General features: G+C 32.4%; 1 protein-coding gene across 1 annotated transcript; it reads right to left on the reverse strand.

The window, feature by feature from the left end:
- Nucleotides 1–5,582: 5,582 nt before the first annotated feature.
- On the reverse strand, nucleotides 5,583–10,182 carry LOC144552812 (GEM-like protein 1). Its single transcript, XM_078300803.1, has 5 exons — nucleotides 9,819–10,182; nucleotides 9,634–9,735; nucleotides 7,470–7,528; nucleotides 6,701–6,913; nucleotides 5,583–6,102 (listed from the first exon to the last, which is right to left on the reverse strand). Exons 1-5 carry the CDS (start codon nucleotides 10,060–10,062, stop codon nucleotides 5,707–5,709), a joined length of 1,014 nt encoding a protein of 337 aa, XP_078156929.1. The 5' UTR covers nucleotides 10,063–10,182; the 3' UTR covers nucleotides 5,583–5,706.
- Nucleotides 10,183–24,504: the final 14,322 nt, after the last annotated feature.

The following is a 24,504-nucleotide window of genomic DNA, read 5'->3' on the forward strand; positions in this document are numbered from 1 at the left end:
TATGGGTAATTTTTTTTTCTGTAAACTTATCAGGTATAGGTATGGTTAAGGATTTTTTTTTTTCGTTATCTAAACAGGTAGGGGTACAGATAAAACATATTTTGTATCTGTTACCTGATCAGATAATTATAAATAAAAATTATATATATTATATATATTAATAAGCATTGAAAAGAGTATTTTAATTGGTTTACTTGTACTTAGCATAATTCAAATTTGTTTTTCAATTAAGTACTATATATGTGTGAAATAAATGTATATGTTTTAATATATTATTTAATAAATAATAAATATTATTATTATATGAGTATTATCCCTTATTTACGTACTATTGTTTTGTTATCTGACAACTATAACAGATAAAGATAGAGTACGGATAAAATAATTTGTAGCGGATAAGAATAAAGTATAGATAAAGACAATTTGTAATGGGTACGAATAAAAAATTAGTTACACTCGATCTTTACCGTACACATTGACACCCCTACTCACCAAGAGTATTATTTGCGATACCATACGGGATAGAATACTCCAAGTCAAACCAATGACATTGATCGAAGGACTAATATCCACTTAATATCTACAATAAATACTTTATCATTAATATGTGGTGTCAAGTTAATATCTTAATTTACATAGTATTAGTAATTTCATGTGTTAATTAAGAAAAAAATAAAGAAGGTCATATTTTTCAAAAAATGATGATCCGAATTAATTGGAATAAAAATGTAATTTCAGAGATCCAAATTTTATTATCATCGATCTTTTTTAATTTTCGTAATACTACCAGATAAAGAAATATAAAAGATTATAGAAATTAAAACTATATCACAATTTATTATCTATTAACTTGAGTAAATTCTTAATATCTACCATGTATCTTATAAAATAATTACATAACCATCATTGCACAGATTAACTTTGTCCATAAATAAAGTGCATGAGTACAATCCTACTTACTAAAGAATTAAATACTATTATATGCTTGTATGGAGCCAAAAAGAATATAGCCTCATGATCCTGTAAAGCTAGCAAAAACATAATGACTTTGCCTCAAAATTAGCATGGCACAATCTCACAAGCAAGCGCGCCCACACACTAGAAAGTTAGCTTTAATTAATATACAGGAGACATGAGGGTCTATTAGTATAATATTAACAATGAGTGAAAATGTACTTAAAAGATCAAAGTTTACATTTTTCTTTTTACTATTTCTTAAATAGATAGAAAATCACTACTTTCTGATGATCCATTTTCAGATCAAATAATTTTCTACCTATCTAAAAATATAGTAAAAAGGTTTTTAAAATTATAAATTTTTTATAAGGAAATTATGTTTAATAGTTCAGATTGACGGTTTAAACTTGAAAAATAAAGATATGAATTCACAGTACATATCGATCCGTAATATATATAGTCTCAGTCGTTAGTAATTTTGGTTATAAATTAATAGTATAGGTTCATTATTTTTAAATATATATATATAGAGGTAGGCTAATATACAATCGATTGTTCGTGAGGTCCCGTACAACCAAGTCATTTTCTGATTTTTAAAGTCCAAATGATCGATCCAAACCGTTCATCTTGTTCTCCATATTAATATGTGTTTGGAGACCAAATTTTACATTTTTCTGAATTTGTTTACTATTTATTAAGCCACTTTGAAATCGCTGATCCAACGATGGCTTAACAAAACAGTAAAATCAGAAGCCACCGTTGGATCAGCGATTGTCAAAGTGGCTTAATAAATAGTAAAAAAATTCAGAAAAATGTGAAATTTGGTCTCCAAGCACATTTTAATATAGAGAACAACTTGAACGGTTCGGATCGACGTTTTGAATTTTGAAAATTGAAAAATGAATTGGTAGCTACAAAGCTCACGAACTACCACTTTGATCTTAGCCAACCTCTATATATATATATATATATAGAGTACGGCTAACGCGCTTCCTCTAGCATATGGGCCGAAATGCTTCCGGTGGAAAGTTGAAATTTCAAAATCCAAAAAGTCGATCTGAACCGTTCATCTTCTTCTCCATATTAATATCTGCTTGGAGACCAAATTTTACATTTTTCTGAATTTTTTTACTATTTATTAAGCCATTTTGAAAATCGCTGATCCAACGGTAGCTTCTGATTTTTACTGTTTGGTAAGCCACCGTTGGATCAACAATTTTCAAAGTGGCTTAATAAATAGTAAAAAATTTCAGAAAAATGTAAAATTTGGTCTCCAAGCAGATATTAATATGGAGAAGAAGATGAACGGTTCAGATCGACTTTTTGGATTTTGAAATTTCAACTTTCCACCGGAAGCATTTCGGCCCATATGCTAGAGGAAGCGCGTTAGCCGTACTCTATATATATATATATATATATATTTGTGGGTAACACTAACAGATCACCTAACAAAGTGGGGTTAACAAAAGAACCAGGAATGATTAATACAAGCTGGACCCATGAAAATTTGATGAAATAAATGGTCCCAAATAGGGTTGGTAGGGCTGTGTGGGCCCGGATTGTAGGAGTCAAAACTAAAAGGCCTAAAGAGGAAGCTCCAAAGTATGGGTAGAGAACCTCAGCCCAAATGGATAATAGAGTTGATAATGAAAATGGGCCCGGGTCATGGCGTACGTGGGTCAGGTCAACTCTGCTTCGATTCAAGAGTAGCTGTCTATCATCTATTGAGACCATAATTGTAGAATTGTAACAATGTTGCAGTCTTGCAGAAAGCCTTTTTTTTATAAAAAAAAGTGTGTGGTACTATGCATAGTACATAATGATTTGTACTATGGAATGCAAAGTCCAAATATTTATGGATCAACATGATGTTCATATATAAAAATGTAAATAAAGATCAAATTTTACATTTTTTTTTGTATTATATCTTTAAATAGGTTAAAAATTACTTGATCTAGAACTTTTAGACCATTTAAAAGTAACCTATCTAAAAATATAAAATTTAGTATGTAAGTACATTGTTCTCAGCATGTCTTTCTTTTATTCAGTAAGAAATGTTACAAATTTAGAACTGGCAAGTCCTTACAATCGCAACAGGAAGTCACATGGCCTATAAATCGAGCACAAGAGGCTCTAGTATTTTAACTTTAAAAGATTCTCACAAAATTCACTCTTAACCTAATATAGATTGAAATTGGTAAAGTGGATTTGAGGTTGTTAAAAATTATTCTTTTGAGCAATTCGATGTTTGGATGGTTCAAAAATAGCACCAATCCACTATTTTTTGTTTAGGGTTAACTCACTATTCTACTAACCTGAACTGTGTTTTTTATGTTTCTCATACGTGATTCTTGCATGCAGGAACTTTCTCGATCTCTCTCGCGACACTTTGGACTACTATTCTCAAACTTAAAATTAGCTATATTATTCCTCTCTTCCTTGTTTCATCTAAACATACCCATAATGGATGATAGTATGGCAACCTATAAAAAAAAAAAAAAATCAAAGTATTATTTTTTTTCACATGTCACGCTCAAACAGTACCAAATTGGTGGAGCCTCATCGAACCACTCCTGTTGGAATTGATAGCGACCTATCATAGAGCAAACTTTGCATGGAGATCGGTGGAAAGACCTTCGACCGTTTCTTTATATCTGATTTATCAAATCAAATTATCTTTAAGTTAAATATAATGAATTATTTATTTGTAACTAGGCTAGGATTGAGACAGCTCGGTTTCCACACCGACCTTATCATCATTTATTTTGAAACAGTATCCAACATCATATGTAGATCTTCTTATTTTAAATTAACAAACTCAGTATGATTTGAAACCTCAGAATGAACTATAAATTTTAAATAGGTTATGGTGGGTCATTACATGTTAATATTAAAATCATCTAATGTTTGTAGGTGGGTCCATATGTTACAAAATCACTCGGTAAATAATGTTAAATCATGTGAAACATATATAATTGAGTATGGTTCTGTTTAGTGTTTAAAATTTGGCATCGACTTGTGGTGTACAATCAAAATTCAAAAGGTCATAAATTTATTAAAATTATGGTTAATCTTTTGAAATTTTCTGTTTTTAGAATATTTATTGAAAATTATCCAATTTTCAGTTTGGGAATATACTTTTTAAATTTTCGGATTATTTTTCTCAAAATTATGTTAAAAGAAATTATCCAACAACAAATGAATTGAATTAAATTGAAACCATCGAAGACACATAGAAAACAAAAACAATACCCGTCTAACAATGTGATGTCCTCAATTTGTGTGCGCACCCAATATTTTTGAAATAAATTAAGACACGATAAGTCAGGACATGACATGATAAGAGACTCATGTAAACACTGGTCTCAGCACTAGTCATGCCAGTTCAAAAGGGCAACGCTACTGAACATGCAAGTATCGATAGGATTATAGCTTTTACATACACTGTTCTCTTTATTTGATTGGTTATACCAGAAGTCTTTTGTTTTGTTATACACTTGGAGAAAATGGCATGTATCCTTTCCTTGTATATTTAACAAAAGATTTATTTTTGTAAATATTAAAGTCAAGATGCTTGACCCATCTATATTTAAAAAAAAAATATCAAAGACACCTACATTGACTGTTGCTATAATTTCTGTTACTATGTATTTCCATTTCCCCAACAATTCCTGAATCAAAATGATTAATGGGTCGCCTTCACCCCTTCATTGACCCAAATTCAACTCTATAAATGGCCCACATGCTCAAATAAAAAAAATAAGAAGAACTTCCACTAATGGCCCAAACAGAAACAGCTACCAGAAGTAGAGAGTACTAGACCCAGACCCAGACCCAGTGAAGAGAGAATTGATGGGGTCAATTTTGTGCAGTTGGCCTAGTACAGACATGTCTTTGACTATGAATATTACAATTGATGATTTCTTTCAACTTATCTGACCTATCTGCTACCAACATTTTGACTTTATGTCTATTCTGCACATATTTGTATGTCCCTTGAACAGCTGATTACAGTGTTAAATTTCGGCCACTATGGCTGACTTTCATGTAGCAGAGCTGCACATGGTGACTTTAGACTAGTCAGCTCTTTTTTATTTTTTTTACTGTTAATAATGAAATGTACAGTATTAAAAAAAAATTCCCTACATTTTTGTATAAAAGGAGGGTATTTCTCAAAATGTGTACTGATAAATAAGTTTCAGTAGTACACAAATAATATTTATTTAAACTTTCATCTCGGTTCCCCTGCAAACACAAAAGGAAAAAAATAAATGAATAAATTTGCAGAGATACAAACAACAAAATTCTTAGAGTAACCCTGACACTTGAAATTTCAAGTATTGGATACTGAGACAAGATATTGAAGCCGAACTGTTTTGAAATCAGTTCAGTTAACCAAAATAAAGAAATATCCAGACCATGAAGAAAAATGTTAACAATCCAATGAAGAAACTTAATTACTGTGTTTTTCACAAAGGGAGAAATGGAAAGGAAAAAAATAAGGAAAGATGAGATATACAAAGTTACTAGAAAAATCCATATCAATTAAATAATGAGAAACAAAAAAACCATCAAAAGTAAAAAAAAGAAGAAAAAATGATGGATTACTACAGTAGAACTTAAAATCAAGAAAAAGAGTCTTCTTAGAATATAAACTCCAATCAAGTATATAAAATCACTGGACCAATTCACATTCACACCAATAAACAAAAGTCGACATGTGATTTCAACAGCTAGTCTGAGAAAAAATCACTGCAATTGCGGTTGCGGTTGAGATTGGGTCTTCTGTTGCTGTTGCAATTCTGGTTCCGATTTGGATTTCATTTGCGGTTCAAGCTGTGATTGTAGCGGTGGTTGCATTTGCGGTTGAGGTTGCGGTTGTGGTTGCAAATGAGGTTGCGGTTGAGGTTGCATTTGAGGTTGCGGTTGAGAATATGGTGGGGGAGGGGAGTTGATTTCTGGTTGTGATTCATGCGTTCCATTTAAAGATCGTTGAAGGTTTCTCACAGCACTGTCATAGTTGACAAATCCCAAGAACCAAAATTCGTGGTTGTCGACAGAGATAACCTGAATGTACTTCTCACCTTTGTTCACCTGACTCTCTGACGGGTTGGCCTCTTTCAGGTTATCTAATGGAATCACCACCTAAACATATTCATCAAAATAATAAAAGTTTAGAATGATATGAAACATATCAAACAGTTGTGTTTAGATAGCACATTATTGATTCCGTAACTAAGATAGAAGGTTAAAATAAGGAAGTGAGACGAAACACTTCATTAATTTAGCTGGAAGAAATTTCGCATATATGCACCTCCAAACTTCCATATTCAAACTGAGTCAACACGATGCATTATTTTGAGTTTTGTGCAAATACAATATTTTCCTCGCATGTTTTCCACATTATTTAGTAGTAAAAAAGCTATGTCTGTAAAACAAGTTATTTCCCGCAGTTTAAGAAATTATTGCATACAGTATCTTGACAGAATAAAATTACAATAGATTAATGACCGAATGGAGTAATATAAATATGTGCAGGTTAGCTCTAGTTATAAAATATGATCATGTCTCAAGTACTCTCTGTAACTAAAAGAATTTAGCAATGTGAAAGCATGCAGGAGCTGTAACCATTGGCTGTATCGGCATGGTTTGGACATGTGCTATCATAGTAGCATATATCACATGGACCCACAATCTGATGCCTATCCAACAAATAGAGATTTTAAGTATGAATAATACCAACCTTATAATAGGTCCATTCAGTCTTGTCCCCGACCTTATATGAAAGGGGGCTGTCACTACAGAAAGCAATCTTGGCCGTGGATATGTACAAGATTCCCATCACCGGCCCTGCTGATGTGGACAGATAACACGCGTATACTTTCCTCAGCTGCTCCTCGGAAGAGACGTTAAATGTTTGCCGAAATATCTTCTCATGGCCACCTTCAGCTATAACCTATTGAGGATATAAAATAAAAATTGCTGTTCATATACTCGATTTTGTTGTATCCTGTCCCAGCAACAATTTGAAGTAACAAGATTGCCCAAACAAATCACCGATATATCAAAGACACAGATACAGAAATAGCACTACATTGTATCTATAAGGTTTCAATTTTCATATAAATAAGATAATCCAAAATTACCAATCGCTCTCACATGCACACAAAAAACAGAACTTAACTGTAAGCTCAAAGGAAGTTAAGAGATATTTAAGATTCTTACAATTTGTTCTATAACAACATAAATTTGCTTGCTTGGTGCAAAGGAAAGTACTCTTCTATAGTCAAAACTTGGTCACATCATAACACAAAAGTAATACCATTATCAGATAAATTGAGGGAGTTTGGTGGCATGTAAGGCAAGGGTACTGTAATCTTAGTCATAGGGACATACATGGCAATTTCCGGCAGTCTTAAAAATTGTCCACCAATATAACATTTTGCCGAGAGGTATGCGATACTTTTGATATTTTATTAAAAGAAAGCAGAGCGTGGCATCAAATAACCTACTTTTGCTCCTTGTGCAATTCTTCCCATTGCTGCATCACCAAAGCTAGGGGCAGTCTTCACTGAATTAAAAGAATAAAGAAAAGAGAAAATAATGTATGTTTGTGAGTAATCTGAAAATAATTTGAACTCCATGCACACTATAAGTATTTATCCAGATTTTCTCTTCATTATTCTATGAAAAATAGTAACAGGATCCTAAATTGCAATACAAGATCAACATTATGAGTTGGAGTGGAGATGAAAAATTAACAGAGTTTTAGTACCTTGGCAGTCAAATAACCCATTCACCATGGAGGTTAAGAAAAAAAACAACTTAAAATATAACCTTGATGAAAAGCAGGAATAATCTTTTCACAGTTTCTATTATGCTTCACTAATTGAAATTTACATTTAAACAAATTTTCATCTTCAGTAGTAAAATATTCCAAGACTACATATGCCATCAATAGTACTGACATGTATTTAAAGGGTCTTTAATTAGTTTTCAAAAGTTTATTCCCATAAAAAGTAAATGTCAGCAAACTGGTTTCAGATACCCATTTATTTATTCCCATGATACTTACAAAAAAGATCACAAAACACAAAGTCCTATTGCAATATCAACTTTAACAATTTTCTATATTAAAATAAGAAATTTAGAATTTAAATTAACATTACCTAATAGTAATTACGACTAATTGAGCATCATATTTTAAAATAAAAAATTGAAATATTTTCACTATACTTATTTTAAAATAATCATGGTCTTAATAAAGGCACTAAATAAAAAATAAAATAGGGACTATAAGTTGCAAAGCTGAAACTGGTTGGACTTTAAAATTAATTGTTCTAAATTAGATCAGAAGTTCGTCATTCCCGTTAATTGTCCACTATGGTGCTATCTAGGATAGTAGGGAGAAAAATATAAATTGTACAATTTTTGTTAGCGACCTACCATCTGTCAAATCTCTCCGCTAAAATGCATAATTGTTATGCTAATCGTTGCCAGTGAAACAATTAAGAGAATACACATAAGAAAATTGAAATATTGTAGTATTTTAGCATTGATTTACATGACATCCTATATTGGAAACTGCTCTTTTGCCTTGAATACAAGGAAAAAAATGAAGAGTTGCCCCTTTTCAGGAAAAAGATAGACAGTTTTCGATAGCTAATTTTTAGTAAAGGAAAACAATATTTCAAATAATTTCTATTTTTATCACCACCTCTTTGCCCCAACCCTACTTTTGTTCTGAGAATTATTAATGAAGCCATATTGGTGTAACCAGTTGCAATAGCATACTATTAATTTTTCACCACATTGTAGCTTTTACCATGTTTAACTAACATATATTGTACCAATTTAATTTCATAGTGGGGTTAAATTCAAATAAAGCATCGGTGGCAAAAAAATTCGTAGTTCGTGATTCGATTTGAATTTGATTTGAGTTTAGTTCAATTCAAAATTAGTTCGTTTTGAAACAAATCAAACCCAATTCGGTTCGAATCTTATTCAAATTAAACTCAAACTGGGTATAATTCGTTCGAAATTAATTTGCGAACTATTTAGGTTCGAATCTCAAATAATACAACTAATGGATTCAACCATTAATTTTAATAATGCAGAAATCAAACTTATATCACAGCACAAAATTGTTAATATAATGGTAACTTATAATAGGAAACTATTTCAGCAACTTAATAAATTAACAATGGAATAAGTTCCATTTGACTAGGTCCATGCTGTGATTTTAATCAATCTAGCACCGTAAAAGGTAAGAAAATATTGAACTAACCCATAATTCATTAGTGTGAATTCATGAAAAGTAAAAGGAAACCGTGTGAATTTTGTCCCGCGAGAAAAAAACTAATGCATAAACTACTGGTATAACTAGGGTTGCCAAAAAAAAAATGTAGTTCGTAATCGATTGACTTCGATTCGAAAAATGTGTGGTTCGCAATTAATTCAATTCGAAATTAGTTTGATTCGAAACAAATCAAACCCAGTTCGATTCGAATCTTATTCAAACCCAAACTCAAACTAGGGAAAGTTCGATTCGGTTTGATTTGTTGCCACCCCTAATCCTCATTATGTCAATATCCAATATGTTTAGTACAAACGTAAATGGTAAAAAATGGAAACTTGTAATTTATAATTATAAATGTCAGAATAATTAAAACTCACAATGTTGCCAGGTGCTTTTAGAGAGAACCTCAGTCTTCTTGGCCGCTTGACCAACCTTCTTTCCCCATTTAGACAGCACCCCCTTCACAGTTTCCATAGTTTCTGATAATTCATCAAATTGGAGCTCAAATCAACTAGATCAGAACAAAATTCAGCGAGTAACAAAGAGTTTATTCAATAATTACTCTTTGATGGTGGAGGGGACTGCGCCGCAGCTACATACGGATTCGAACCAGCTGGAGAAAGAGGCGAAGGAGGAGATCGAGCTGTTAGATTTGGTGCTTTCTGAGCCGTCGATTGGTGATCATACGGAGGAGGTGGCGGAGCAGCAACGTTGTCCCTTGGTTCAGCCGTAGGATGGGGGTTGTGCTCCGGTAGGTGTGCGTCGTCGGATTTCAAATTAACGGGCGATTCCACGGTGGCAGCCATAGAGGTCGATTGAACAATTCGGATCTCTGTACCTCTCTATTGGGTTTGGATTTAATTGAAAGTTTGAAACTAGAAAATTCGTTCGATATTCAGCTTAGATTGAATGGAAGTGAGAGAGAGTTGAGGTTTAAAGTCCAGAATCTAGTTGGTCAACACAAAATGTGATTGACTCAAGATTTCTTGTGGCACTACCATTTATACTGCTGAGTAAACAATCTCTGACATGTACTGATGCAATATAAATATACGGTGGGTCCAACCATTCAGTATGAGGCACACAAAATTTTCGTTCAAATGAGACCGCAGGAAATTCGGACTGGATGTGCTGGAGCGGTTTCGTAAAAGTCGTAACGGCAAACGATTTTTTGAAATTCTGAATTTTGAATCCAACGGTCAGTAGATTCTAGAACGAACGGAGATTGAATTCCGCACGTATGGTCCCATCACATGGCGTGCTGGCGAATCAATTCTCTTCTTCACCGTTATTATTTTATTCGTAAAATTTTCTTCCATATTATTTTGAACTTTTCAACGAAGAGGATGACCACAAGTTGATTTATTGATTTCTGGATTGAAGGATTCTGTGTTTCATTTTTCGAGTATGATTTATGCTGTCACTTACTGACAGCGTGGTTACGTGGACAGATCTTACACAGTTGACTTGCCTTTTAGGTCTCTTTGACCCACATGTCAGTCACAAAATTATTGTTTGCGCTAGAAAATCCATGCGAATTATGTTTCGTGATTTTATTTATTTATTTATTTGTCATAGAATTTGGGTTCTTGGGGTTGTAGCGGGTGCAGGAGAGGCCCAGTTATGATTTTTGTGACCGTTAATTTCGTTGTTTGCGTCTGGGCCAATTTTTTTTTCTTAGAAAAATTGGCAAGACGTTGTCTTCAGGCATTCCGAATGCCTTAAAATAAAATGAAAATGAATAAATTGCTTCCATCAACCATTTTTATATAGTGCAATTTGAACTGGGGCCCAAATTTTAGGGAATTCGTATCCTCTGCGTTAACTCAAAAGGGAATCTTTTTAGTTAATGAATTTTATCCGTCCGATATGTTTTAAGATTTTTACAGATTAGATCTGTACTAATATTGAAAAGCCCTAAGTTATAAGCAGGTGTAAGATGGCTTAAATTCATTAACTCAAAAGATTCTCTTTTGAATTAATGCACAGGATATGGTTTGATTGACATAGGTCACATAGGTGAGGACTCCGCCTCTCCAAAAAAATTTTTTACATACAATTTTTTTCTATATCGGTTATTTACCTAAATTATATGGCAAATAAATCATGTTTGTTATTAGATGGTGAAATGAGGGACACACATAATACTAATTAACATTTATTTATAATCAGAGTTACAAGGTTTTCATACAATATTTGTATTTTTTTTTTAGAGTAAAAGTCGGAGGTCAAGTCATCCAACTAATTAATATCCACAAAAGATTGTTATTTTCAGATTTTTGAACCCGCAACCGCCCAAATAGAAAGCATTGCCTTAACACTAGATCAAAGGTTAGTTCTCTATACAACATTTGTATTAAATTTTTTTTTTATATAATTTGACTAATTTTACGAATGATATATTATTTTACGAGGAGGGCTCAAATTTCCCACTACTTCATGCTTCAATCGTACTCCAACATCTTTATATCTTCAATTTCTAAGTTTAAATAGGCAATCCGAACCTTTCAACATGATGTCCACGTTAAAATATAATTGGAGACCAAATTTTATATTTTTGAGAATATTTTTGCTATTTTTTTTAGATTTACCAATCAATGTTTTCAGATAGTCTACAATTTTCTGAAAAATAGTGATTTTGTACCTATTTTAAAAAATATAAAATTTGGTCTCCAATCTTATTTTAACGTGAATATAAAATTAAAAATAAAGATGTTGGACTACGATTGGAGTGTAAAGCAATAGGGCATTTGAGCCCTCATTATTTTACCCATCGTTTATAATATTTTAGAATTATGAATGTAAATTTTGCTGAATTATTTATAAATTATAAATTTGATTTTGTGTTTGCCCCCCCCCCCCCCCCCCCCCCCCCCCCCCCCCCCTTCCCCTGCCCTTTTTAGAATTATTCGCTAAAAATTGTTCCTAGACTCTTCAATAATAAATCAGAACTATTTGAGATCCAAAACAAAGGGACCACGTATTACTTATTTGATCTGTTGCAAGTGATCCATTTTAAAATTGAATTATTTTCTCAAGAGTATCAATGGCAGAGGTGCAACAGACGCTGAGACACAAACATGCTGCTCAACGGCACAAATTTTACCAATCATCATGGGCCCGATTTGTGTATCGTTTTCTCCATAGCAAAGGTAAACTGAGCCATGTTACTGGTAAAACTCAGAAATCCATATAACAATAAACCAACACAGAGAAAACTGATCCAAAAATCAATACAGAACAAACATACCTCTGTAATTTTGGTGCCATTCGAGGTCTGTTTGTTATGTACTTAATTTTGGATCAGCTTTAGCAGTTGTCGTACCAGTCTTCTCTGTGATAGTTTTTTGTTCTATGGATTTCTCAATTTTATCAGTGATATGGCTAAGTTTACCTTTGCTATGGAGAAAAAGATACACGGATCTGGTCCATGATGGGTAGGTTGTGCCGTGGAGCAGTGTGTTTGTAGATCTCAACATTTGTTGCACCTCTCTAGTGTGACGATAATATCTGTTAAACATTTCTGCCATTGATTCCGGTTGATAATTTTTTAATTTATGAGACCTTTCAATTTTGCTCTGAAATCATATTATTTTGGAGATGAAAAACTAATAAGAGAATTATGTGAAGATTGTAACATTGAGTGAAGATTTTACAAGAGATTACAATACCTATTTATAGTCTCTTTTGGTGATATGTTGTTACTTTCTTATATGTTTCCGCTAACTGTCTGATTGGGATTTGTATAATTCTAAGTATAGTAATAAACAGCCTGGTGCTCAATATAGCCGTTAAGCTAATTAATGGTGAGTTGTTGATTGTATATATGTACAGATAATTTGATGGCCTGAATTGATCGATGATGAATCTTCTCTGAGATATTTTGATATCACAATATTTTCTTCAACATATATATTGTTTCTAGGCTCTTCAATATTTGAGGTCCAAAGCAAAGGGACCACGTATTAAATATTTCATCCGTTGCATGTGGTCCATTTTAAATTTAAATAATATATTTCTTTTCTTCTGATCATATATATCATAGCGGGATCAATTTCAAACTCACGTCAATTAAGATATTACAGTCTGTGAATTTTGAGTTTTGATTTGGATGATTTTTTATATGGTCAAATGAAAATTTCCAGCCATATCAAAAGTTGCACAAAGCTGTGGCGGCTTCAATTTAAAATGAAGTCAATTAAACTGGGATTTCTTTTGAACCAAACATGATTTAAATTCGTAAAATAAATTACCTTTTGGAAACACAAATCAAATTAGAAATCCTCAACAGATGAAGATGTCAGCAGGAGAGAAATACATGCTACACATGATTGTCAAAGGAGGTATTTAGTGAAGCAACGGTGTATTTTTCTTCGTTTTCTTTTATCTTTTCTTATTGGTACTGCAGCAAATAGACGACTTGGTTAACTGTCAAGAGGTGGAGAAGACAATAGACGACTTGTTAATTGGGCCGATTTGTAAAAGGCCCAATGCAAATGGGTCCACCTATCAGATTTAACGAAGCCGGGAAATTTACGACGCTGGTGAACGAGGTACAGAGAAACACCGTACATCTGAAGAGTGGGGCCAGCAACCGTGTGGAACAGCCGATCGAGCAGAAGCGTATCCTCTGAGATAACTCGAAAGATGTATTTACGGGCGAGATTTAAATAAGGTTCTCTTTAAATGCACCGGGTGTATTAATAGGAAATAAGTTGCTTTAAGATTCGTATTGAATTGTTTAGATTTTTACATGTATCAACTCCAATGTTATTAAATGCGGAAATTTATGCGGCCTTATATATGCAGAATTTAAAATGAGAATTTATATCATATAAACAAATATGTGGTAATATGCGGTATGCGGTAATATACAGTAATAGAAGTAATATGCAATATTATATAAACAAAAGTATGCGGTAATATGCTGCTGAATATGCGGTAATAATTTGCAGTCGAATATACAGTAGTAATATACGACCGAATATACAACCACATATGCGGAACCATATATATTGACTGCATGCATATTTTTATGCGGATTACAACTGCGAATATGCATATGCGGCTGCATAAACTGTATTTTATTACACTGATGAACTCAAAAGTTGAGTCAATCTGAAGGGATGCAGATTCCAGCCAGGTGTCAATTCATATACTCGGCATTAATCCACCGTTTGAGTTAAGATATGGACCATCCGATTTAAATCCACACTATTATTAAAGAGCCCCTATGCTATACTCGTGAGTCGGATTGGCCAAAATTAGATCACAAGGCCAGAAAAGTTAACTCAAAAAATGCATTAATGCAGAATGATATAGATTCCAATCGAGAAGAAACATGAGAAGATAAGAACGATCTGACAAAGCATATCTGACTTCAAATCACCTAAAGTAACTCAAAATTTGAGTTTAGATCTGGACCATCCGAACTGCTTTGGTGTAAATATTAAAGAGGTTCCATGTCAGATTAATCTAAATTCTGATAATTAAGACAATCCGAATCTAATGTCAAAATTTGAGTTACCTATATATAGGATCCGAACTCAAAGCATCTTATTATGACTTACGACAGTTTTACTATTTCATCATTTACTTTCTATTTGAGAGAAATGTAAAACTATATTGAGATATGGATTTCAGAATGAATCTAAAGACTGTTAATTATAAGTCATCTTTTTTAAACCATTTTTTCTGTAGAATTGAACTGAACCAACCAAAGTTTTTCAATTCAATTCTGAAATAGAAGACCGGGTAGGTGCGTGCTACAGAAAAATTGCAAAAAAAAAAAAAAAAGAATTGTTGCTCAATTGCTCAATTGCTCACTGCCATTGATCTTCTTCGAGGTATCACATTCAATATCAACCGTTCGATTACAGAAGAAATTGGTCGGGATTGAACTTTTTAAGTGCCAATTTTTACGCACGCTCCCTAAAGTCTCAAAAATTAATCTTTACATAAAAACCTCAAGAAATAAGATGGATCTAATATGACTAATTATATAACACTAACTGACATATAAAAATATTGATATTAAATATTACAAGTATTTATACCTATACACTAATGGTACGTTTGGATGCAAGAGAATAGCACTGTTTTTATAAGAGTTAGTCATCCAAACAAATTCAGTGCTATTCGGAACAGCATTGAATAGCGTTGTTCTCCCAATCCCACCAAAAATTGGAATAGCGTTCAGCCAAAAAAAAGAAATTTGTAACGTGAGGAGAGAGAACGAGTCTTTCTTATTTTTTATTACTTTCCCTTAACTGCCATTGAAACGAGAGAGAGAGAAAAAGAAAAGATGGAGGCGTGCTTGAAATCCAGATCTTCGTCGATATAGAAGAGAAAGGCTTTAAGGGTTTTTTTGAATATTTTAATTAAGAAGATTCAACGATTTGTTGGGAAGCTTACTGGTATTGATTTCATTCTTTTTCTTATGACAGGGATCAATTTGCAATTTTTCCAGTTTACTGTTTAGCATAAATTCTTCTTGTTTGAACATGCATGAGTGTTGTCTTGGCAAGAAGGAAATGGAAGGAGAATACAGAGTTTACAAGCATTGATCAGCGTTTTAGAGAAAATGATTCTAATGTTCATTCTAGTGAATTGAGATACATTTTGTTTCCAGTTTTGGTGATTAATCATGTACTAGTACTGTTCCAATTTGTTTGTTGAATTTATTCGTCCTTTGTCCAAATTGATACAAGTGTTTATATGTGCTCAAAGTTTGGGATTTTAATTTTAAAGAAATAATTATTCTGGTACTTTGTTGTGTTTTTTCATCAAAAAACATTAATTACTCTCCAACTGGACTTTTTTCTAATATTGGATTCGGACCTAGATGAAGAGGTTGATAAATTATTTTGTCTTATTTGTTATTTAATAACAACGATTAATACTGTTTTAGTAATTGAAATGAAATTAATTAATTCATGGATTTGATAGATAGGTAATGGTATTAAAATGAAAATAATTTATTTATTTAAAATGTAGGATCATGGAAAGAGAAAATATTTTGGAAAATATTTTTGAACTATTTTTATTGCAATGGTAGGACTTTGCTTTCAAATAATTTCTAAAATTATAATTTTAAATGATGATTAAAAATATTTTTATTGGAAGCTATAAATTTATAATGGTGATTATGGTGGAAATATGAGTTAATTGAACAATAAATAAGAAAGATAAGTTACTTGCAAAGAATATATATATAAATTAATAAATTTATTCATTCCCTCCATTACTATTCCAAATGTTCAATCCAAACAACATCTTTACTATTCCGAATAGCACCACATCAATACTATTCTCACACTCTTCCAAAAATCACTATTCTCATCTACTAATCTCAAATAGTAGTTATTCTAGCTATTCTTGCTCACATCCAAACGTACTTAGGATGTAGCGAGAATAGCGAGAACAGCGAGAATAGTGTTGTTCCGATCCATCCAAACATACTCAGGAACAGCGAGAATAGTGCTGTTCTCGCTATTCCTACAAAAAGTTGGAATAACAAACGTACTCTCTCAAATGTTCAATCGTTGTTCTCGCCATTCTAAATATTCAATCCAAACAACATTCCGAATAGCTCCGAATAGCACTATTCTTAAATAGTAGCTATTCTAGCTATTCTTAACCTACTATTCTCAACAGTAGCTATTCTAGCTATTCTCTAGTGCATCCTATGTAAAAAATACTTGAATAATCACCTCGTATCCTCGATACTATATTCAAGTATTACGCTAGCTTGACTCGCATACATAACATAAAGGGTAGAGGCACAGCTTTCTTCCTAATCTATTTAAGAACACAGAGATATTGACAGAAAAAGATATTGACTTTTCAATTCGACTAATATGCGAGTTTTTGTATGGATAAATAATTAGTATACGTTTATCGTGATAAATATTTTTTTGTATGGATAAATAATTAGTGGGACCATAGTACAACCTTTAATTTTAGAAGTGTTTAAATAATTAGTGGGACCATAGTACAACATTTAATTTTAGAAGTGTTTAAATAATTAGTGGGGAATATAATACAACCTTTAAATAATTATCACTTTTCTCATTTAACGTGAATCTTCTAATTTTAGAAGTATTTAAATACTTAGTGGAGACTATAATACAACATTTCTAAATTGTAGCTGTGGAGATAGAGAAGGATAGAAGTGTGAGAATGAATATAATTATTCAATATATTAATAGAAAATAGGAGTCAACTCAGTACCCTTATAAAATTCAATGATCGTGTAATATATCCACATATATTTAAGGAAATACCGTAAGTACTTAAAACTTGATCCTATAATTTTTAAATAAAATTATAATTGACCATATATTCTTATTGATAAAAAAAAATTATAGTCAACCCCCCCCCCCCCCATAAGTAAAAAGTCTGCCTCCACTTCTTGAATAGATAATTTGTATTTGTTAGTTAAAAAGAAAGAGTAGAATTAGGATGTTCTTAAGTTTATGGAGTCATTTTGTGAATTCAATTTTAAATCTATCGAGTTGGCTTCAAATGACGAATTTAAACCGTTGAAATTATTTTACCTTACGAGTGATGCATATACATGCGAAAATTCTAAAATTTTGAATTAATTTTGAATTAATTGTGTATAAAGTCAAGTGGTCAAAAGGCGTCCAAAAATGCATGCATTAAAATTAATTTATAAACTTTCTAATTTTAACCACTTGACTCTATACAAAATTTATTTGTAATTTTAAAATTTTTGGATATAGACACATCACTTATAAAGTAGAAAGATTTTAACGATTTAGATTCATCATTTGAAACCAATTTAATAAATTTTAGAGTTGAGTTCACAAATGAACTTGGTTAACTGAGAAACACCCTAATTCTACTAAAAAAGAAATATAAGACTCCAAACTAACGGTGTTGGTGCTCAATATATTAAACAAGGAAATTGATTTGAAGACTAATTAAACCCTCGTCTTTCTTTTAAGACTACACTTCCGATCGAGCCGTGTCATATCTTGATTAAAATCTTCCAACATTTCCTATATATTCCAAGATATTTTGGAATCCACCGTTCACCGGTTGTTTCACAGTTTTCACATGTGATTTAACGATTGGTCTATCACTCTATTGGAATATTGTCTGTAGTTAGACACATGGTTCCAGAAATCGGAATTGGAATCGGCCGGAATCGGAATAATCGGATTGGTAACTCAGGTATTTTTGGCAGAAGCCTTGTTTTGTAGCTAAAAAATAGAAAAAAAATTGATAAAAAAAAATTGTAAAAAAGACTATATTAATTAAGACAATATTACATGAATAAAATCTATAGAGTCACATGATTTATTTAAATTAATTATTTTAAATGAATAAAATCAAAATCTACACTGTACAAGAAAAAACAAAACCATGCGATAATGAGTAAAATAATTTGCATTGTACGAGAAAAAACAAAATCTGCACTGTAAATTTTAAAAAAAAGAGAGGGGCCGACTGCATTTCTAATTCCTAGTAAAATCAAAGAAAGAGTAAAATAGTAAAATGCGAGGGGCCGACTGTAAATTTTCATTTTATTCCCCATCTCATTTCTTTCTACTCCCGATTCTTCTTCTTTCCAGCTTCGCCAATGGAGATTTCCGACTTCTGAGCTCCACCTTTTCCTGCGCCAATGGAGAGTTCTGAAAATCGGCCAATCTCTTCTCCTCAGCCGATCTCTTCTCTTCTCCTCAGCCAATTGAATTTCTGCGCCGATTGAGACTCTCCCCAGGAAACTCGAATGGCACCTCCTACGACAGAGCACAGCACAGTCCAGGTTAGTGAGAGTCAGAAGTTTTTTCTTGGAATCGGCTCAACTCGGACAAAACTCGGTGTAACTCGGTTGACTCGGCCGGCAAATCGGAAAACTCGGCCGAGTCAAACACTGTTCATCCGAGTTTTGCTAAGAAACTCGCACAGGCGCGAGACTCGGGTAAAACTCGGCCCGGTCCCGTCCGATTCCGAGTTGACTCGGAATCGACCGATTTTTGGAACCATGGTTAGACAGTGACACCTGTGTCATCCTGTCATAAAAAATAAATAGTAAATAAAAAAACAAAAACAACAACTTGCTGTTCAATCATAAAAAAAAGGGTGATATACATATATAAACCCTCCCAAAGGGAACAGATACGGATAAAATCATATTTGTATCTGTTTTTATTTTTTAAATAAATATAGATTGGATATTTTACATATATAAATATAAATATAGATATACTTGAATATCTAATTTTGAAACTAAATTAACATATTATCAAGTAAATTATTTTTTTCATTAAAATGAAAAAAAAATACATATATAATTCGGATTTTCGATTATTATGATCAATAAATTATTTTTCTATGTTAAATTTGTTATGTTATTACAAAATATATATATCTCGTTAATAAAAATTAATCACCAACATAATAATATTTTTAATTAAAATATACCAGCAAAATAATATTCATCTAAACCAGTAGATTCTAAAACAAACAGATAAAAATATACAAATACAGATAATTATTTGTATTCGCACAAACAAATATCTGAAAATTTTAAATGGTACGGACAATTATTTGCATCTGTATTTGTATCTGCACAAACAAATATCCAAAAATTTAAAATATGCGAATGCTGATAATAATCCTTATTCAATATATTTGTATCAATATCCATATCCATATCCATTTCTGTATCTACCTAAATCACATATATTTATGTATCTGCGAACTACGTATTAGAATATCGAAATACACATGTAAATGTGGATCCGAATAAGGATGGATAATATATCCAATTCGTTTGCACCCCTACTCCAAAGACATGAACAAGATAATTTTTTTTTATTGAATTGTCATTAATTAAATTTCGATTATGGAGAAGGAACTGAAAAAGCTTTTAGGTCCCTTTAGTGAATCCTAAAGGAACCAAAAGTTTTTTTTGGGTTCTTTTAAGAATCATAGATTACTTGTTGTCTACCTCGCAGAATCTCTTCAAAAAAAAAAACCTCGCAGAAGATCTAGTCCTAAATGAACCAAAAAAGAAACTTTGGTCCCTTTAATTAAGCTTTCTAAAACTCAAGAACAATGTGGTTAGGAGTGGCAGCGAGCTAAAATCTCAGCTTGTAATCAGCTTGTTTATTTACTGAACAAGTTGGACCAAGCTGATTTTTTTTATAATATATTCTGCAAATAACAACAAAAATAATAATATCATCGTCATCATTATCATTATTATATTTAATCAATAATACTAATTTTAGGCTGTAATTCAGATCTAAGACCAAGTGTTCTATAAACCAACAACAAGGTTATCATGACATGAGAGGACTTCAACTTGCTAGCGATAATAGGCAAGTGAAAGCACACATTCATAATTGCAAAAAGAAAATTTAGAAAAATCCAATTGAAGCTATGTGTTAGGTTTTAAAGCATCACGGATCTTATCATATCAGTGTTTTGACAAAGGTTCAAATCTTGCTATAATATTCTAGGCATATCTTTCCTATGTATAACACTTTGAAGAATCTTGCATATAATATACCATTCACATATACCTTTCTGACAGTACAAATCTGCATATATAAACAAGCATTCAAAAATAATTTTGAGATCTGATCAAAATATATGTTTGATTGCAAAACAAGAATAGTTAGAATAACTTTTTTGTCATTTGTTTTATTATAATATATAGCTAAATTCATTTTTTTTTTGTAAGAATATGTTATTCTAATAAGACAAAAGAGTTGAATTCACTATTCTAACTATTCAACTCCATTCAAATAAAGAACAAGTTATTCCGAATAATCTTGTTCTAAGAATTGTCTATTCTTACTCTAAGCAAAACATCCAAACAAAGATCAAGTGTTCTACAGTGAATACATGCTTCAGTACTTAAGGCGACATGGAAATATAAACCTCATAATGGACTTGTTCTTCAATAGATTAATTAAATAGTCAAAGTAGTACGCACATATAGTCGAGAGAATTTTAGGTATACTTTTTGGTGCTATCTGGATTAATTCTGGAATGATATCTCTTTAATATTAGGTTATTAATTAACTCGGATCAATATTTTAACAAGACTTTAACTAATTAATAAATTACAGTAAAAAAATAGAACAACTCAGTTGAACAAGACTCCAAAATTCATATGACGTGTATGAATAAATATGACATCAACAACAATTGAAAAATATGGCAAGTCATTGGAAAGTAATAAAGCCTATTATATTAGTAGCAAGTAGCAACTACAACGCGCATTCTGGACATAAAATGTACGGATCAGATGCCAACTTGTCAAGTAAGATGAGTGGTCACAATTAAGAAATAATTTATATGTCATGAAAATCTTCAAGTGGGCCCAAGCATCTAGACTTTTGGGTGTGTGCAACTGTTGAAGATGATGCAACAATTTTGATCTCTCATTTTCCATCAACTCTTCCATCATATCCAACAGAGTTTGTACAAGCTTGAGTTGCATGTAAGTCCAGTTACCTTGTTTTCTTCTGCGGCCATGTCTAATTATTTGCTTATGTCTTTCTTATTTCTTTTCTTTTGTTTTAAGAACAATTATCAACTGCATGTGATATCAATTAATATGTAGATAATTACCATCAAAAGAAGTCTACACATCATTAATTGATTACTTATCTAGCTATTATGTATATATCTATCTATCTACCTCGATCTCCACTTTGGTATTATTGCTCTCATATCTATAATTAATTACACAACTTATCTATAATTAATATACATAATATTAACATAGCATAGCATTTCTTATATGAAGCATTAGCATCTTGCTTATTAATTATCTCTTCAAACTTCCTCCAAGAGTTTGTATCTCCGAACTCTAGCTTTGAACCGTTGCTTGCCTTTCATTGCCGACCCGGGGGACACATTCTCTGATCCGGGGGACAAGTTCTCCGACCCGGCCGGATGTCGGATCAAAATCCTCAACGGCCTTTTTGATTCGGCCAGTTTTTTCTTGATTGGTTTGTTTAACCGCAACAAACATGCGCGACCGATCGGCGTAACACCCGAACCATCTCCATTGCTCTTATTAGAGTTTACTCTCGAAATTTCACGATCGCCACTAGTGTCCGGGGAAACTATCTTCTCTCCTTCCTCTCTCATGCACCAGTTACATGCTCGGTATCTCTTCGTCGTCGGGTAGAGATCACTACAGTATCTATATAACCATGAAACAATTTACAAATATGTTAATTAACAACAACATTATATAAGCCAACAATTCAAAACATAAAGATCGAAGAGATCGATATATTGATATATTTGATCAGAATTAAAAGAATATATATTACTTGTGTTGAGATCTGAAGATGCAAATCTTGCAACGAAAAAGCTCTTGTGAAAGACCTTGGTCGCCACACATGCAACAAACAATGGAGGATTTTGAAGAAGGAGATGAAGAGGAGGCACAACCTTTTCCCATCTAGGAACCAGGTTCTCTATCCATGCTTAAAAGTAGTATATGTAATATGTGATGAATTAGCAAGGGGAATAAAGTGGAGAAATTAAACCACACATAGGCTCCATATAGTTTCTTGTTTCCACGGATCGATCTTTTATCTTTTATCTTTTTCGTAGAGGGTCGCTTTCGAAGGAGTCGTGGAAAGAGGTGGGAGATGATGACAGCATTGCACAGGGATATAAATCAATTGGTGGGTTCAAAACAAGGTTCGGGTGTTTTCTGTGGGTGCTTTGGTTGTGTACAATTTTTGTAGCGAATTAATTTGGTTATGTAGATAAAACGAGCTTATGAAAGCTTGGTGTTCTTTAAGTTTTCGTTTCATATTTTTTATGTTTTGTATGTTTTTAATGTTTTCGTTGCATATTTTTTTATCAATATATGTTTTCTTTAAGCTTCTACAAATATTGTTGTGATTTATTGATTTGTATTTGTGTTTGCAATATATGTTTTCTTTAAGCTTCTACAAATACTGTAGACAAGACGGCAATCCTTATGGTTAAAATCTGATTCATTTAATGCTCAGGATTCGTGCGTGTCTATTCCAAGGTAAGTGACGTGAAATCATAGGTCTTGGGTTTTTTTTTTTTGAGAAAAAAAAAATATTCTTTCACCCAGGAGTGCTTCTTTCCCCCTCTCTCTCTTTTTAACCTATGACGTGAAATTATAGGTCTTCCGTTCTAGTTGTTGGTAGTTGGCAGTGGCACCAGGACCAGGCTGTTGTTGGGATTGGACACTCTAAGCAGATAGCCAGATAATAGATGTTTGTTGGGTCTCACTTGCATACTTTCAATTAGCGCATGGTGCAAAATTATTGGGCTTTGATTTGTAGTGTTCTACTTTGTCTTTTATAAACATTGGTTTGGTTATGCTTTACCTCCTTACTATATGTTGATTAGATACCTAAGTTGATCCTTACGATCTCTTATGGGTTTTGCTGTTCTAATTGTTTAGATTTTCAATCTTTTGTATTCAATGAAATTACTCCATTGCTTTTGTAAGAACTATATACTTTTTAATACAATAAATGATTTAATTGTCAGCACTGACAAATTAGGATTTCTGGACCTCTTGACTATTTTTTTAATTCGTCACGTCAGGAAATGGTGAACTAATTATACGTCCATTGCACAACGACTCGTTACATAAACCACCACAAAATGTTGGCAACAAAACTCCAGGTTCACAAGGAACTGATAGGAAAAAAAGAAAAGGAATGTGAAAGTGCGAGGATTGACTTGGAGGAAATAAAAGCGCGGTTCAACGACGCTTGTCTTTTTCTTTGCTATTTATTATTTGTAGTATTAAAAAATTAAAAATTTCAAAATAGCATGGAGTTGAAAAAAATAATCTTAGAATTCGAATTTTCCTACTTTTTGAATTTGAAAAAAAAAAAAAAAAATGGCATCGATCTGATCTTGATGGAATTGGAATGATGGGTTCCCCTAACGTACAAGACACTGCATGCGATGCGACAAATGAGGGAGGATATGGTCGCATGGATCCCTTTTTAAATGACTTGGGATTGGGTACGTCTTGGTCTTGTGACAGCCTTAGCCTCCAAGAAAACGCAAGATTCGTCCCCATCATTTAATGAACCCCCTAAAATATAATAAAAATAAATCTACTTTTCTTGGTTTATTTTACATCGAAACAACTTAAGATTCAAGTTTCGCTTTGGGTTGCGCAAAAAATATTTGATTTTGTGACCGCAATTCTTGAAGATGATCCGATCAATCGATCTGATCGT

The sequence above is a fragment of the Carex rostrata genome, chromosome 4 (assembly GCF_964058835.1).
Source record: "Carex rostrata chromosome 4, lpCarRost1.2, whole genome shotgun sequence".
Lineage (NCBI taxonomy): Eukaryota > Viridiplantae > Streptophyta > Magnoliopsida > Poales > Cyperaceae > Carex > Carex rostrata.

Coding starts and splice junctions, on each gene's coding strand:
- LOC144552812 (XM_078300803.1), bottom strand. CDS start 10,062: ATGGCTGCCACCGTGGAATCGCCCGTTAATTTGAAATCCGACGACGCA. Junction 9,736..9,818: donor GTCCCCTCCACCATCAAAGA/GTAATTATTGAA, acceptor ATGAATTATCAG/AAACTATGGAAACTGTGAAG. Junction 6,914..7,469: donor GAATTGCACAAGGAGCAAAA/GTAGGTTATTTG, acceptor TATCCTCAATAG/GTTATAGCTGAAGGTGGCCA.